The following is a 16391-nucleotide window of genomic DNA, read 5'->3' as shown; positions in this document are numbered from 1 at the left end:
GGAAGGAGGCCCTGCTGTGTGCTCTGGGTGGGGAGCCACGGAGGCGGGTGGCCCTGGCGGGGCACCCCTGTCGTGGAGAAAGTAGCACAGGCCACTCACTCCTCTTAGGTGCCGAGCACTGTGCTTGCACTAGAACCCAAAAAGTCACCTTGAAATCTTGAAGTCCTGTGACCCACACACTGTCCCCTCCCCTTACTCTCCTCCGGAGCCCTCTGTCCCCGACTCCTCTCCAGATCTTAAGGGGGGCCTGAGGCGTGTGTGCTCTCACGTTCTTCTGCACCAACTCCCCTTCAGCTATTTCGGCTTCATCACCAAACACCCTCTGCTGAGCCGTTTTGCCTGCCATGTCTTTGTGTCCCAGGAGTCCATGAGGCCCGTGGCCCAGAGTGTGGGGTGAGCTGGGGTGGGGAGGGTTGGCTGGGGGGCGTGTGGGACGCAGAACTGGTGCGTGAGTGCCCGGCGGGGGGTGGGGAGAGTAGGGCTGGGAAGACAGGCAGGGAGGTGAGGTTTGTGGGGAAGGCCTGGCATGGGGTGGGGAGTTTGTACAGGAGTGAGGGGAAGGCCAGATGAGGAGCCATAGAGCTGGAGAGTTGGAAGAAGTTGGTGGAAAGCAAGTTTGCAGACGTGGGGCAGGAGCCTAGGGGGAGGGTGTTGGGGGTGGAAGAGGCATGTTGCCCCACGGGCCTGGAGAGCTGAGGAATGGGGGCCAGGGGTGACATGGGCAGGCCCAGGTGGGTGAGGAGGGAGAACTTGGGGCGTGGGGGTGCGGGTGACTCAGGTGGCCCCGAGTGGCTGGTAGATGACGCTCTCTCCCCCAGCCGCGCCTTCCTGGAGTACTACCAGGAGCACCTGGAGTACGCCTGCCCCACAGAGGACATCTACCTGGAGTAGCCGCCACCGGTCTCCTGCTGCAGGTGCAGCTGGGGCTGGGCGTGTCTCAAGAAGCCACTTGCGGCTTTGGCAAGAACTGGATTGGGGGCACGTGGGAACTGACGTCCAGGGGTTTCCTCCGTGCTCCCCAGGGGCTTCGGGAGAGAGGAGTCCGCACCTCTCCACTTTCCCTCCGATCCGTTCTTTCTCTCTGTGTCGCCCTCATCTGCCCCTTGACCTCCTCCTATCTCCTTGTTTCTGTCTCTGCCCCTCTCTGTGCCTGCAAACTCTCACCCTCTGCTCTTTACTTGGGGTCAGAACTGGGAGGGTTGTAGAGGAAGGAGAGGCTCTAGGTGGCCAGTGGCACCAAGCTCCCAGGTGATCCCCTCCTGCCCCTCCCCTGTGATTTATAAAGGAATTTTAATTTTTATAGTGAATCTCAAGGGATTATCCCATCCTTGACCACAGGGACAAAGAGAGGGACCCCCATACTGCCCTCCGTGGAGCTCAGGGGGAAGCAGGGAGGGGTTCCCCAGAAGGGGCTTGGGGGAGATTAGGAGTAGCTCTGGATGCTTACCCCAAGCCCCCAGACGCTAGGAGGAGGGCGCCCGCCCTGGCCCTGGTCGCACCAGCGTCCGCTTCGCCGCTGCACACACTCCCCGCAGTCTAGCGCCTCAATAAACTCTCTGCTTGGTGTGACACTGGCTGTTTCTGGGGAACGGTGGCACAGATAAGGGACTGGGAGCTGCCCCTGGCAGTGGGGACCGAGACTCCAGGTTGATGGAGCCGTGAGAAGTACTCTCCAAAATCATGCCGTGGACCTTCCTAGGGATTCTCCCCAAATGTGCTTGATTGGCCAGGGAGGAAGCTGGGCCCAGAGAAAGAGAGGGGGCACTGGTCACACCTGTGTGTTCCTCTGTCCACACCAGATCTCCAGGCTGGGGGTGGTCACATGGAGGAGCTGGTATAGCTCAGATCAGTGTGTGTGCATGTGTGTGTGTGTGCGTGTGCCCATGGGTGTATATGCACGCCTGTGAGTGTGTGAGAGGGAGAGCAGGGGGTCAGTCTGTTTCAATCTTAAAATTGGTGTTGAAAAAATTTTTCACAGAAATCCAGAAGAAGAAATGTGGCTATTTGTCACTAGGCCTCTAGCTGGTTGTAGATACTATCTGCCGGAGAATGGGTTTCCTGTCCCCGGTCCCCAGGTGAGCCCCAGATCTTGGGTGCTGAGGTCAGTGTGACAGGCAGGGCCTTCATGAGGGTGGGTCTGGGTCCTTCCCCCAGAGCCAGACCAGTGCAACCAACACTAGGAAGATTACAGCACAAGTTATGAAATGAGAGTGAGTGATGGGAGGGTTAGACAGATTCACTGCATATAAATTTAAAACTAGTGTCTATGAAAACCACATGCTGTGGGGATGCCCGGATGGCTCAGCTGGTTGAGCATCTGACTCGATTTTGGCTCAGGTCATGATCTCACGGTCATGAGTTTGAGCCCTGCATGGGGCTCTGTGCTGACGATGCAGAGCCTGCTTGTGATTCTCTCTCCCCCCACTCGCGTGCTATAAATAAATAAATAAGTAAATAAATAAACAGACTTAAAAAAATCACATGCCTCTAAAATAAGAGTTAATAAATGGTCTGGACCTTTGGTATGTAGACAGCCCCACCAACAGAGCAGGGACTAGCTGCGCAGTGGACACGCAGCTTACAAACCAGGACACGGGAACGTTCCAGCTCGACTGTCGAGAGTCCAAGTAGAATGTCTGTGAGGAGACTTTCCCACTAAGTTGTGAAGAGGCAGAGAGCCCTAGCTGTGTATGTTTGAAACTTGCACCCTAATGTACCTGGGCACGGAAGCATGACCCACAGATCCTCTGGGTGCATCACCAAAAGGACCCCCCCCCCCCAACCCACCTGCACTCAGCTCTTCCTTCACTCAGGTGGGAATTCTCCATGCCCTGCCCTCCTGTCCTCACTGCCTTTCTGTCTTCACTGTCCTCACTGTCCTCCTGCCCTCCTGCCCTCCTGTCCTCACTGCCCACCTGTGCTCACTGTCCTCATTCATCTCAGGAAAGGCACCACGTGCCCACCCACACCTCCACCTCAGTTCCTCCAAATCATCTCCCCATTTTTCTGTAGCATTAACCTTTCCCTCCAGCCTGGCCATGTTTGGGTGTCCTTTATCTGGAACGGCTCCCTCTTAGCAGGACCCTTCCCATACCTGCCCATCTTTCTTCCATCTCTTTGACCTCCTTTCCTGCACCTGCCTTTCTTCCCCTTTCCAGCTGCTCCTTGAATCTCAGGGTTTCCTTCTAGTTCAGCTGTGCTGTAGACCCCATCCCTGGCTGCACCCTGGGTTCTCTCTCACTGGCTTCTTCCCTTGGACTCAATGCCTTCCCTGTACAGAGCTCCAACATTCTGCCTCTGAGCAGACCACTTGGCTCAGTCGTGTGCTACACATTAACTCACCAATCCCAGCTGACACTGGAAGCCACTCCTTCAGCTGGTCAGTGGGCTGGGGCTTTGCAGAGTACTGTAAATGCAATGACCCTAATGAGAGCACTGAGGTGCAGAGGGCCCAGACAGCTCAGGAGGGGCCGTGGACACTTAGAACTCACATAAGCATCTCCCCACCTGCTCTTGTTTAACTGTGTTCTGGGTTTTACACTTTTTCTCGGGCACCTGAACTAGAGTTGCCCTAGAGACCCCGTTGCAGCCGCCTTCACCTCCACCCCGTCACCCCTAAGTCTGCCCCTTCATCCCCCCACCTCTGCCTGGATCAAACCACCTTGATGTCCGCCTATATACCTCCGTGCATCAAAAGCCTCTTCCAGGCTTCCTGCCTCAACCCGCATCTGTGAAGCCACTGGCACTTTTAACCCCATGCTTTTAAACAGAAACCTCGGCAGACACTATCCCTCCTAAACTGCAGTGGCTCCCTATCAAAACTGCCCTGTTCCTGCCCCTCTTGAGGCCCCAGTCCCTCCACCCCATTTCTGCCCTTGGAACCTCTGAGCTCCCTGTGGTCATCTGTTGTCCTCTGTATGTTGCTGGGTGACCTGTCCTGGGTGCTGGGGGACCCTGAGCCTTGGAGTTGGATTAGGGGTCTCTCCTGCTTGCTCCCCTGGCAGAGGCTGTGGAATATGAGTCCAAGACAGCAGGGGTGTGGCTGACGCCCCCTGTCCTCTGGGAGTCCAGTGCACACATGCTGAAGTCCTTGGAGCCCTGTGTGCTAAGACTCTAATGCCATGGCTCTGACTTCTGGAAACCAGGCTAAGGATAGCATTCTAAACGAAAAGCTTTGTATTCATTCTTGTTTAAAATGTTGAAAGCATAAAAATCTAAATTTTGACCAGCTAAATTAAGGTATACTTACCTAATTGAAATATCGGACAGGTATGAAAAAAGTAATAACCCAGAAAACATTTGTTATGCTATGGTAGGAAAAAAAGCGTGCAGAACCTGTGTTAGAAAAAAGAGTGAACATGAAGAAGGGCGGTCTCACTGCTTCTCTTCCTTTTTTCCTGTATGAACTTGTCTTAATTGTTTCAAGTATTATATGTGCTTATTAGAGACTCCCAAGTGCAATAGAAGCATCTACAGAAAAACTAAAAATACAAAAGTAAAGGTATATTAATTAAATGCAAACAAGAAAGGTTATTGGACCACAATAAAAGTATGCATCTCTGGACGTTGATGAGGCTTCCATGAACTTGCCCCGCAGGCAAGGCCAAGAACAGCACTTCATCACATTGTGCTCATTATCATTTTTATTAACACAATTCAAAATAGAATTTGTCTATTTTTTAAAGTGTTATTTTTCCATTATAAAGAGCACACGGTCATTATGGGAATTTTGGACACTGCAGAAAATAGAAGGAAGATAAAAAAATTCTCATATCAACTCAAAGACAACTATTGCTAATATTCTGGTGTATTTTTTCTAGTCTCCTTTCTCTCTCTCTCTCTCTCTATATATATATATATATATATTACTGAAATAAAACAAACATCCATCCATCCTGGATTTTACATTCTGCATATAGAGAACACAGTTATTTTGGGATGTCAATGAAAATATTTCAACAATAGATCATATAATAGGTGTGATGCAAAGCATTCAGCTCTAAGAGAAAACACCAGGGAGACCGATCTGATCAATTAGGGTACGAGGTGTGGAGGCTGGCTTGGCTTCTAGAAGAAGGCTACTCAGAACATAGCAGGCTCCTTCCCTTGGTCCTGGTCTTGGGTGCTTGGTCTTTGTCCTCATGACTGCCTGCAGGCTGCTGTACCTCCTGGCGCTGTGCTCCTTTTCATGACAGGAGAAGAGCACGGACAAAGGGGTAGGCAGCTGGTCTTGCAAGAGCCCCACTGAGTGTCCTGGTGAGGAGTGGGAAGGGGAGAGGCACTGGGGGGAGGAGAAGCTGGTGGAGACCCAAACTCCAGGCCTCCCTGAACCATCACCTGAAGGCTGGGGAACAGGAACATTTACCTGCTGGCTCCTGGCCCCCACCAGTTGAGAGCTGCCCCAGGAGTGTGCAGCCCACAGGCAGGCTGAGAGCAGAGTGAAGAAGCAAGTCCTTTTAGGATGGCCCAGCCAGCCACAGCTGAGGTCAGAAGGCCTGCCCCCAACTTCTGAGCCTCTCAAGCTGAGCAGTGTTTCTGACTTCCTCAAAAGAGGCACAGAGGGCAAACCCCATGACCAGGGAGCCTGGCGGAAGACCCCCCCTCCAACTGCCGGGTGGGGATCCAAGACCACCCCTGAGGATGAGGGTGATGGGACATGAATGGCACTCTCTCTGCAGAGGTGATGTTAAGGAACACCGCCTTGGTGCTGAGCAGAGCCAGGACACCGGGCTCCTTATCCCCAAAACCGCCGCCGTGAGCTGGCCTTGCCTGGCTTGCAGGTGTGGACACAGGTGTGGCGGGACCTGCACGAGTGTGAGGTGTGTGGGGGTGGGAATTGGCACATAGCATGGAATCTCTCCCCGAACATGCCCCCCACCCTGCATGGATCATGTCCTGTGGAATTGGCACATAACCCAGAAGACAGGACCCGGCACATGTCTAGCTTCCACTCCCGAGGTCACACCCACCAAATCCAAGGTCAGCTGCACTGCTACTGCTCCCTCACACCTGTGAATGAAGTCCTTTTATGCGCAGAACTTTGCAGCGAGGAGGATAAAACGGTCTACCCAAAGCTGTCTCAGCCTTCATTTGAGTTGGTGGCAAAAAGGAGAACTTTGATTTTATTTTTCATTTCTTCATGAGATTTGGAGCAGACAGGAGCAGCTGGCTCCTGGCCCCTGCCCTGTGCAAGGCCCCACCCCTGCAGAACCCCACTCACCACCCGGTGGGCCCAGGACTAGACATCCTTCATCTAGACAGAACATGCCTTCATCTAGACAGAACGTGCTGACCCTGGAGGGCACGACCTGCGCTCCTTTGGGGCATCCTGCATGAGGCTTACACGCAGAGGAGGCTGACCACCCTGCATTTGTGGGCAGCAGAGGGGCATGGAGGAAGCTCCTGGGAAGGGGGCCAGCCTGAGTGGGCTCAGCACCACCAGCCACCAGGACGTGCCCCGTTCTTCCCCAGGGACCTCCAGGTAGGGACTGGACTATGCAGCCCACATTGGGGGGGGGCGTCTCAGGGGAGGTGACCCGTCCAGTCAGGGTGGCAAAGGAGATGGAGGAAGTCATGCTGTTCAGACACAGCTCGTCTCCCAGGCAGGCCCCCCACCCAGGGGTGGCAGGGTGGGCACAGGTGGGCCCCCAGGGCTGTGCCTCATGTCTCCAGGAAGCAGTGCCCCATCTGCTACCTCAAACACAGCACATTATACTGAATCTCTGGCAGGGACCTGGATGGCAGGGACCAGTCCTCTCTCTGCCAGCCCACATTTTCTGGGATTATGGGGGTGGGGGTTAGTATTTAATTTCCTTCTGTATCAGTTAGCATTTTGTGGTCACAACCAAACTATAAAAACTGACTCTTGATAACTTAAACAAAAGGAAATTTATTGGGGGGGGGGTGCTGGAGACTCCCAGGGGAGAAAGGAAGGCTAGACAAGGGGTGCCCCAGAGGGTCAGGGGCTACCTCAGGAATGGATGGGCAGCAGCTCTGCTGTGGGCAGATGGACCGACCCCTTTCTCGTGTTCTGTGGGTTCCCCGCACCTGGAGACCCATGTCTGAGTGGGGCAGGGTCATTGGACTGACTGTCCTTCCCTTGGGGTTAGAGGGGGCTGCAGTCCCAGTAGGGCATTGGGTATTCGCTGGGGAGGGGAGGGCAGACTCTGGGCATCACGTTACAGGGTTTGCAAAGTGATGAGAAAGTGTTTCCATTCTTGCTGTGGAATCCTGGGCCAGGCCACCCCCCACCTGTTCCCTCCAGGGCCCTGGTTGCGTGTCAGCTCAGATGGCACCCTAGACCCCTCTTTCTACCTTGGGTCCCTTTCTTTTGAGACCACCTGAGGAGAGAGACTCCGTCCTCCCTCCTTGCTGTGGGGTGTGTTGTGCTGGGGCAGGGAGAGGTCAGACCTCACCCCTGTGGCTGTGACCACTCAGAGGAGGAACCAAGGAGGCTGAGGGAAGGCATAAATAAATGCACCCCTCCCTCTGTATTGCTAACCAGCCCTGGGGTCAAGGACAGGACACACTGGACAGTGGACAGGCACTGTCAGGGTGCAGCAAAGTGAGGTTACACTTAGTGTTACGGTTAGAACATGATTTGTGTGAGCACAGAGAGCCTGATAGTGTTTCTTACCTTGGACAGTGGCTGCAGGCATTGCCTGGGGAGCTCTAACAAGTGCACGGTCCTTTTGTGATTAAAAACATTCAGGGAAGAGGCGAATTTAAATATTAGTCCACGAACTGTCACTTTTGCTCCCCCTTCCAGTCACTTGGGGGTCAGGCGAGTAAGGAGTGGGTGATGGAGGGGAGGGGTGGTCTCCCTGAAGGCGCTCCTCTGCTCCAGACACCTCCTCTTCCTTCCTAACGCACCTGACGGGAAACTGCAGCACCAATGTGTTTGTTCTGTTGGTTCCAAACACACATAGCTCCTTCCAGAAGAGACTGGGTTGCCTGAGGAAGTCACTCTGTGGGAATGGAAAGCCGCCAGCCTGGTGAACGGATGAATCTTCAGCTCACAGGAAAAGGAGCTGTTTTTTTAATTAACAATAGCAGAGAAGAATGGGAAATGCAGGGATGGTGCAGACAGCATTTGGGGCCACGACAGGTGTGTGCACGAATATGTGTGCAGGCCTGTGTGTGCTGTGTGCTCACATGTATGTGCTAGTATGTGTGCATCTCTGTGCGTGTGTGCATGTTTGCAAGTGTGTGCGTACAAACATGGGCATGTGTGTGCACAAAGACTGTATGAGGAGGGTGCCTCCCACTAAAGCAGCGGAAACGATGCCAAACAAGCATTTCTGCTAAAGCATCAGAGCAAAATCAAAAGTAGTGACCGAGTGAGTGAATCTGCGTCTCTCTCGAGCCTTGGTTGCAGAGGGTGGGTTTCAGCACCCTCCTCAGATCTCCGCCAACAGAGAAGCATCCCTGATGTATTCAATTATCTCTGCATCCTCTCATGATTATGCTCTTATAGGACCAAGTACTCTCCCGTTGTGCTATTTACCAGCTAAATTCTCATTTCTCTCAAAGTATAAAAAACATGTGACAACGGAAGTGTGCACCATGTTTCCACCCTCAAGTTAGAGAACACCTGTAGCTCCTGAAATTTCCCTAGTGTCCTTTCCCAGGCAGTAGCCCACATACCCACCCTCCCCACAGGAGGAGGGATCCTCTCATGCTGGAAATCCAGCCTGAGATCTCAGGGTTGATACTCATGTCCCTTGGGAAGAGGGGTGGGTCCCCTCTGGCAATCTGCACCCCAGCACTACGCACAGCACTGGGTGACGGATAAACTACAAAGTGTGCTCCTCACCCAGGTGGGCGGCAGGCCTGGTGTCGTGCCTGGGTATTAGCATTTCTGTGGTTCTTGTTGAGTGTTTGGTCTTCGGATGCCATGCACAGACGGTGCCTGCTTCAGTTCTCAGTCCTCACTCCGAAACCAAGGCACCTGGAGGTGACCGTGTGTCCCGCTGGAGGAGAAGCTGCAGGCTGCAGGGGTGCGGCACGCCTCGCCCATCTGGGGCCAGTGCCTCCACTCCGACCACACGTGCACCTGGGCCCTCCTTATGCCGGCATCGGCGGCTGCAAGGGCCCCCAAGGAAACCATTGCCCTGAGGGGGCAGCCCTAAGACACCGTGGGATCTGGGGCGTGGTCAGTGCAGCACCAGACCAGACCAGAAGTGATGGGAGGGCCACATGGAGAACACAGAGTGGGCCTCAGCACTCTGCAGCTGACACCATAGGCTCACTCTCCAGGTCACGTGCACTCATACACGTGGCTGCCATACATCCCACTCACTCGTCTCATTCCAGCAGGACCTCTTTTGGCTGAAAGTAACATGACCCACAAGCACTGGCTTTAACAGGTAGGGTTTATTATACTGTGAGCTCTAGGAGGTAGGTGGCTGGGGACACTGGTTTAGCAGCTGCACGATGTCTGGTCAGGGGCAGCGATAGCACTGCTCCACCCTCACTGCCCCAGAGTAGGAATGCTGGAGGGGACCCAAGGATCCTGACAGACTGGCCCCGACCTTTCACTGACCAGGACTCTTAGTTACATGCCATTCCTGGACCACTCACTGCATTGGATTGTGACTGGCTCAGACTGGGTCAGGGAGAGCCCGTACGTACCTCCTACTCAATGGGCCTCTGACCACCACTGGAACGGTGGGGGTCTGTTAGGGAAGGGGACGGCTGCCTTCTGGGCCTTGGCCACCCAGACAACGCTCTTCTCTTTGAGCCAACACTGAGGGAGCATAGGCTACAGTGCGGCTCTGGAGGCACACGGGACCTGACGTCGGCAACACACAGGGTGATTCTGCACGGGCCCCACACTGCTGCGTGAGTCCTCTCTGCTGGCCTCACAGGGGGACAGCCAGGCCAGCATGCCAGGCCTGAGGGATGAGGGGTACTGGGTGGGGAGAAGGGCAGACCTCAGAGGGTACAGGACCACTCTAAGGGAGTGAGTTTGAATTTAATTCTGAGCACGATGGGAAGTCTGCAGAGTTTTGAGCAGGAACCAAACCTGATGTCTGTCTTTTCTGGGTGGAGAACGCTTGTCTGAAGTCAAAGGAGGAGGAGGGAGACAGGAAGTGTGTGGGAAAGCGGAAAATGCAGAGCTCTGGAAGGGGCAGGGGCAGGGCCCGGGGTCCATCTCAAGAGCTTATCTCCCCTGATCTGTGCCTGGAATGTGCACCTCATCACCTGCCTTCAGACAGGCTTCTCCTAAGAGCCCACGGTCCGGTTATTGAGCCTCCAGGTATGCTTCCTCCAGGGGACACCTGGTGCTCACGGGGGCTTGGCAACTTCGGGGTCTTCTGCCCACCACAGCTCACACCCACCCCACCCTGTTCCTGGCACACAAAAGCACTCAGCACAGCTCTGCATGAAGGGATGTGCTCACACTCAGGACCCAAGCTTGCATGCACTAACACATACAATCACAAAGGTTGTGGGGCAGCTCCCGGAGCCAGGATGTTTGGGTTCAGATCCCAGCCCAACCTCTTACTGGCTGGGTGACCTCAGACAAGTCGCTGGATCGCTCCATGCCTCAGTTTCCTCATTTGTAACACGGGCAGAACAGCACCTATCTCGGGGTTATCACGAGGATGAGAGGAATTATCACACCTGTAAGTACCAGCTGGTGTTATTAGCATTATCAGGTACAAACTGCCTCCACACACCCGCACCACAGCAGTCAACCATCACGTGCCCGGGTCAGGCGAGGGGCCCCCGGCTGGCCTGCACCAGTGCTGTCAGGGCTGGGGCTCTGGGCAGTGGCAGCAGGATGGCCGGGGGGTGCAGCTGGGCTGACAGCAGATCTGCAGGGCAGGGTCCTCGCCCCGGGCCATCTGGCTGGGGCTGAAGGTCAAGGCAGCATCAAACTGGGCCTTAAGCAGCTGAAGCTGCTTTAGTGCCTGCAGCGCCTCGGGCGTGACCTCAGCCACGCCTCCCAGAAGGTTGTAGTTCTCACCAGGGTCCTCAGACAGGTCGAAGAGCAGCGGGGGCTCGTGGGCAGTCAGAGGACTAGAGGCGTGGCAGGCAGGGTCCGCAGTGGTGTCGCTGTGGGCAGAGCCTGGGGAGGGGGGCATGTCTGTGCAAAGGGCAAGGGCGAGAGGAGGGACCAGGCTCTGGGGCAACAACAGGGTTGGCAGGGTTGGGGGAGAGGAAATTACCCTGGGTGAAGAAGTGCGCTTTGTACTTCCCACTCCGCACAGCAAAGACCCCGTGGACCTCGTCTGGGTAGGCCGAGTAGAAGAAGAGAGACTGCCGGGGGCTCTGGGGGCAAAGTCAGGGATCACAGGGTGGGCAGGGCCCTCCAGCACTGGTGTGCACGTACCCAGAGCCATCAGCCTGGGCCCCGGATGCGTTGCTGCCCCCTGGCCCACCCGGGAACACCACTGGCAGCACCACTTGGAGGCCACTCGCCAGAGGGTCTGCGGGGCGGAGCGGGGGGGGGCCGGGGTCTCAGCCTTGCTGGCCCTACCTTGCCTGTACCCAGCAGCAGGGGGCTGAGGTCAACACCATCCAAGGTGACGTTGGGCAGAGGGGCCCCGGTCAGGGCTGCCAGGGTTGGCAGCAGGTCCAAGGAGCTGGCCAGCTCATGGGTCACACCTGGAGGCAGAGGACGACCACTCCATGTGCCACCAGGGTGGGGGAAGTGGGGCCAGGGGTTCGTGGGCGGGAGGGGGGGCCTAAGACTGACCGGGAGCGATGTGGCCTGGCCAGAAGGCCAAGGCAGGCTCTCGGACACCCCCCTCAAAGGTGGTCCCCTTCCCGCAGCGAAGAAGGCCAGAACAGCCGCCATGGGACATTCTCATGGTCTCAGGCCTGGGACACACAAGGAGGTCGTCAGTGATGGGGCGCTCAGGGTGACCCCTGGTGACCCCAGCCCCAGAGTTACATGCTATGCATAAAAACGGCCAGCATGTGCCTGTCCCCTCTGTGTCCTGCCAAGACCAGCACGTGGCCCCTAGCCTCCCACGTGCCCTGTAGGTCACCGTGATACAGCCAGCATCTCCCCAGACACCCTTATCCTACCACGTCCTCAGCCAGTGGTCAGGATGGGAAGACCCCAGTGACCCGCGGTGAGGGACCAACCAGCATTTCCCCACCCCCTGCCCCCCTGTCAGCAAACCCATTGTCTGCAGTGAAGATGACCAGTGTCTCTCCGAGCAGCCCCAGGTCCCCCACCGCTGTCATCAGAGCCCCCACCGCTGCATCCAGTTCCATCAGGGAGTCCCCGAATGGCCCTCGGCCTGAGCGCCCCGAGAAGCTCTGCCCGCTGAACTGGGGGTAGTGGGTGTGCTGTGGGCAGAGACAGGAGTTAGCACTGGGTAGGAGTCAGGGGCAGCCCCGGGGGGTGGGTCAAGGTCACTCACGTGAGAGGCGTAGTACAGGAAAAATGGCCGGCCCTGGCGCTGGGCATCAGCCATGAGGTCACGGGCGAAAGCCACATAGCGGGCCTCAAGTCCAGGCAGCCAGGGGGGCTGTGCCTCCACGGACAGGTTGGCCAACAGCGGGATAGGGACCAGGCCCTGGTCACAGCTGCCATCACAGGGGGTGGATGGCGGAAAGCAGGTCAGGTTCTGGCAAGGGCCCTGGCGGAGCAGTTCCGTTGAGGAGTCTGGGCTGTGGGGTGGGGCTCAAGGGGTCAAGGGGAAGGGGATTGTTAGGAGGTAGGTAGGACGGTGTCTGAGGGCCCTGGAGGTTCCTACCTGATCATGGGAGTATGGGATGCCCAGGAATCGATGGAAGCCCTGGTGGGGGGGCAGAAAGGCCCCCTCAGGCCCCACCCCAAGGTGCCACTTGCCAGCTATCCCTGTGAGGTAGCCCCGGGCAGCCAGGACCTCAGCCAGGGTCACCTCCTCCAGGGGCAGACCCCCTCGGGAGCTGGGCTCCAGAACTCCAGGGTACAGGCCCATCCGAACTGGGAGTCGGCCGGTCAGGAGGGCAGCCCTATAGGACAAGTCACAGAGTCTGTGAGACAGAGAGAAACTAAGGCCGAAGTGGGCATGTGGAGGAGGAAAGATAGGGGAGAAAGATCGAGAAACGTGAACTTCTCCAAAGAGACGGAGCCTTTTGCCTCCCCCATAGGAGCCCAGAGTGAATTTGGGAGATGCTGTATGGGCTCCCCTGGCCCCCTCACTTACCGGGAGGGTGTGCATAGAGATACTGGCACATAGAAGTCGGTGAAGCGCAGCCCCCCCGCGGCCAGCTGGTCCAGGTTGGGGGTGGTGGAGCTAGGATGCCCGTAGGAGCCCAGGTCCCCATATCCCAGGTCATCAGCAAAGATCAGCATGATGTTAGGTGGGCCAGCAGTGGCCAGGCCTATGGCGAAGGCCAGAGCGAGGGCCCACAGTACCACCATGGCACACAGCACAGATGGGCCTATCACAAGAGACCCTTGGGAAGGAAAGCAAACTGGCTCCAGAGAGCTCTAACCCAAAGACCCCTAGATCCAAGCACTATCTTCCCCTGAGAACCCAGATCTCGGTACTATCCTCCCCTGAGACTCCAGGCACTATGTCTCTCCTGAGACCCCAAATCCAGGCGCTATCTTTCCCCTGAGACCCCAGATCCAGGTACTATGCTCCTCTGAGACCCCAGGCACTACCTCTCCCCTGAGACACCAGACCCAGGCACTATCCCCCTCTTGAGACCCCAGACCCAAATACTCCCGGACCCAGATAACTCCCTTCCTGAAGTCCCAGAGGACTTCCGGACTTTCCGGAGACCCCTGACCCCAACAGAACCCAGGAGACCGTAACCTGGGATATAACTCCCTGGAGACCCTGGGGGACCAGGACACCTGATTCTCAGGCGACCTGACCCTCTTCACCAGAGGTCTCAGGCTCAGGCTCGTGGTCAGAGACAGAAGTCACATGACACTGACCCGCGGGATCTGGCGCGGCTGGACGAAGGCAGTACCCGGCGGAGGACGGGGCGGGTCGGGACAGCTGGCAGCAGTGCCCTCCGCGGGCGCTTCCGCCTCGGCCCCGCCCCGCCCCCCGCCCCGTGTCCCGTGACCCTCTGCGCGCGGCGGCCGGGGACCTCGCGGGGCGGGGACGGGGCGGGGCCTCGTGGGGCGGGGACGGGGCGGGGCTTCGCGGGGGCGGGGCGGGGCCTGCTCACGCTAAGACGCGCTCCGGTTCGGCTTCGGGTCGGGGTCGGGGTCCGCGTCTGGGGCGCGGGGCGCGTACTCGGTCCCCCTCTGCACCCCGAAGCCGTTGGCGGGGTTGGCGCGGGTCAGTCTGGGGCGGCGCGCGGGTACGGGCGGGGCGAGGCCCCCAAACTCCGGGACTGGGAGACTCGGGGTCCTTTTTGAAAGGACCTGAGCACCTGGGTGTTGTGGGCATCGCTGGATGAGCAAAGCGAAATGAAAGCCGCGGAGTCAACTGTCTGCTGCTGACTTTTCCTTCAACGTTACTTTTGGTGCTTTTTCGAAACACGAGATTGCAAATTCTTTCAGACCCTTTCCCCTCCGTGCATGTGTCTGCGTGTCAGTGTGTGTGTGTGTGTGTGTGTGTGTGTGTGTGTGTGTGTGTGTGTGGTATGTGCGTGTGGTGTGTGTGCACCCCGTGTGGTGTGTGGTGTGTGTGCATGTCTGGGTGTCGGGTCTGGCCTGCCTCCCGCTTACACACTGGGAAGAACCTGCCTGCGGAGATGACTAAGCTCCATCACTGGATCGCCTTGGACAGATGACTTCACCTTTTTGCTCCCCAGTTGGTTTAGCTGTCTCAGTGAGAGGGAGCGTCCGAAGAAGGCTAGGCGGGTGTCACTGGGTGTAGTAATGGGGGGCCCCCAGCCAGCAGTTGCCCCCCGACTGCCAAGGGCAGCCTTCCAGCCTCAGGTTCCCCCACAAACTCATGTCATCCTTGTGGGACCTCTGGCCTAAGGAAGACTAGGACCTGGGTTTCTGGTTGGGGAGGCTTTCTGTGCTTCCTGACCCTGGAGCCAGCGGGACAGTGGATAGGGCCCTGGCTCGGCCTCTGGGGACTGGGGTGGGGGACCAGAACACAGCTTCCTTCCACTGGAGCCCAGCCGCCATGAAACATGAAAGCTCAAGACCGGGGAGGGTGTGGGGGAGCAAAACTGAAAGGGTAAGAACTCTCAGAGATGTGGCTGGACACTGGGTTGGGGTCAAGGCTCTGCTGACGTTGTGGGGAAAGGAAGGCACCAGTCTCTGGCCACCCATCCCCTTGGTGGCACATTCCAGGGTGGTTTCTGGGCCTTTGCGTGGGAGCGGTATGGGGTCGGGTGGCCAGGACAGAAAGTTTTTCCATGGCCCAGAAATCTTTGAACCTGTAATTGGAGCTATCACAGCTGGTCGGCGCTGTGAATCGGAGTTTAAAAGGAGTCGACCAAAAGCACTTTCTTCCCTTTTAACTGCAAGCTGGGAACTACCCCAGGCAGCTGAGGACCTGCCCTTATTCTTGGGAAGAGCCTGCCTGTGGTTGTAATGTTATGCAAATGACTGGCACTTTCCCTGTGGTTTCCGGAGGCTGCTCAGGTGTGCGCACACGGGACCGCTGAGCCAGCCCGGCCCTGACCTCCAGGTAGGGGGAAGGTCTGTGTGCTACCAGCTATGTTTGTTCAAAGCCAAGCCTCTGCAGGCGTCTGAGTCTTTTGGAGATGTGAGTTCTTTTTTGGCATTGCTGCAGGAGCTGGCAGGAGGGTCAGCTTGGGATAGAGCCCTGATGGGGGGCAGCCTGCCAGCGCGCAGGAAGTGGCTCTGGACGCCTGGGACATTGCTAATTTGGAACTGACGCCCACAGTTAGGAGAGGGGCCTTGCAGTGAGTGGTGCTGGTCTTGTCTTTCTGTACCTAGGGATAAGAGGCCTCCGTCTCCTGGGCCTGCGTGGGGTGGGTGGGGTGGGGGAGCGGCTTCAAGTGCGAACACCCAAGCTTGTATGAAGGAATTTTGTGGTGGTTTCTGGGACTGGCTGACTGTCGGGCCCCGGACACCGGAGGCCATCTGTGCAGGCTCCTTGCTCTCAGCTATCGCTGTTCCCGTTTGCTTCCCCGCAGCCACCCTGAGGTAGTGTGATTGGTCCTAGTTCCAGAAGGGCACTGCTGGTGGGTGCATGTTTCAACCAAGGGACTGAGCTTTGGTTTGCTTGACCAAACTTTAGTCAGGCTCCTGAACCTTCTTCTAGGCCCATCTGCTAAACCCAGTTTTAGCAAGAACCCTCCCCCACCACCCCCAGCTGATGTCTGATCACCTGGCCTGTCTGGCAAGAATCCTGGTAGATGGGTTTAGCCAGAACCCCTCTCACCCCTGATTGTTTCTTCTTAGTGACTTTCTGTCTACTGGCCCCCTCCTACCCTTTGGCTATTGTAGGTCAAATTTTCCTTGACCCTCATAGGGTCCCTGGTTGGGTCTGAAA

General features: G+C 56.9%; 2 protein-coding genes across 8 annotated transcripts in view; one reads left to right on the top strand and one right to left on the bottom strand.

The window, feature by feature from the left end:
• Window positions 1–1569, top strand: part of MAPK8IP2 (mitogen-activated protein kinase 8 interacting protein 2) — a 29244-nt gene extending 27675 nt beyond the window's left edge. For both annotated transcript variants that reach the window (XM_040490447.1, XM_040490446.1), the window contains 2 exons: window positions 295–393; window positions 819–1569. In XM_040490447.1, the coding sequence (XP_040346381.1) occupies window positions 295–393; window positions 819–891 (172 nt within the window). In that variant the 3' untranslated portion in view covers window positions 892–1569. The remainder of the gene's footprint in view (window positions 1–294; window positions 394–818) is intronic.
• A 7787-nt stretch (window positions 1570–9356) lies between these two features.
• ARSA (arylsulfatase A) lies at window positions 9357–14014 on the bottom strand. 6 transcript variants are annotated; one of them, XM_040490440.1, is made up of 9 exons: window positions 13898–14014; window positions 13155–13392; window positions 12720–12960; window positions 12384–12602; window positions 12140–12309; window positions 11708–11832; window positions 11489–11616; window positions 11178–11280; window positions 9357–11077 (listed from the first exon to the last, which is right to left on the bottom strand). In XM_040490440.1, the coding sequence occupies exons 2-9, from the start codon at window positions 13370–13372 to the stop codon at window positions 10758–10760; spliced, it is 1524 nt and encodes a 507-aa protein (XP_040346374.1). In that variant the 5' UTR covers window positions 13373–13392; window positions 13898–14014; the 3' UTR covers window positions 9357–10757. The 6 variants fall into 6 exon arrangements, with proteins under 6 accessions (XP_040346374.1, XP_040346376.1, XP_040346375.1 ...); XM_040490442.1 differs by having other exon boundaries at window positions 13155–13407; window positions 13898–14004; XM_040490441.1 differs by having other exon boundaries at window positions 13155–13407; window positions 13814–13995.
• Window positions 14015–16391: the final 2377 nt, after the last annotated feature.

This window comes from Herpailurus yagouaroundi, unplaced genomic scaffold, assembly GCF_014898765.1.
Source record: "Herpailurus yagouaroundi ecotype Mexico unplaced genomic scaffold, PumYag 182, whole genome shotgun sequence".
Classification (NCBI taxonomy): domain Eukaryota; kingdom Metazoa; phylum Chordata; class Mammalia; order Carnivora; family Felidae; genus Herpailurus; species Herpailurus yagouaroundi.
Note: the sequence above shows the minus strand (reverse complement) of the source record. Positions and strands in the feature narration are given on the sequence as shown.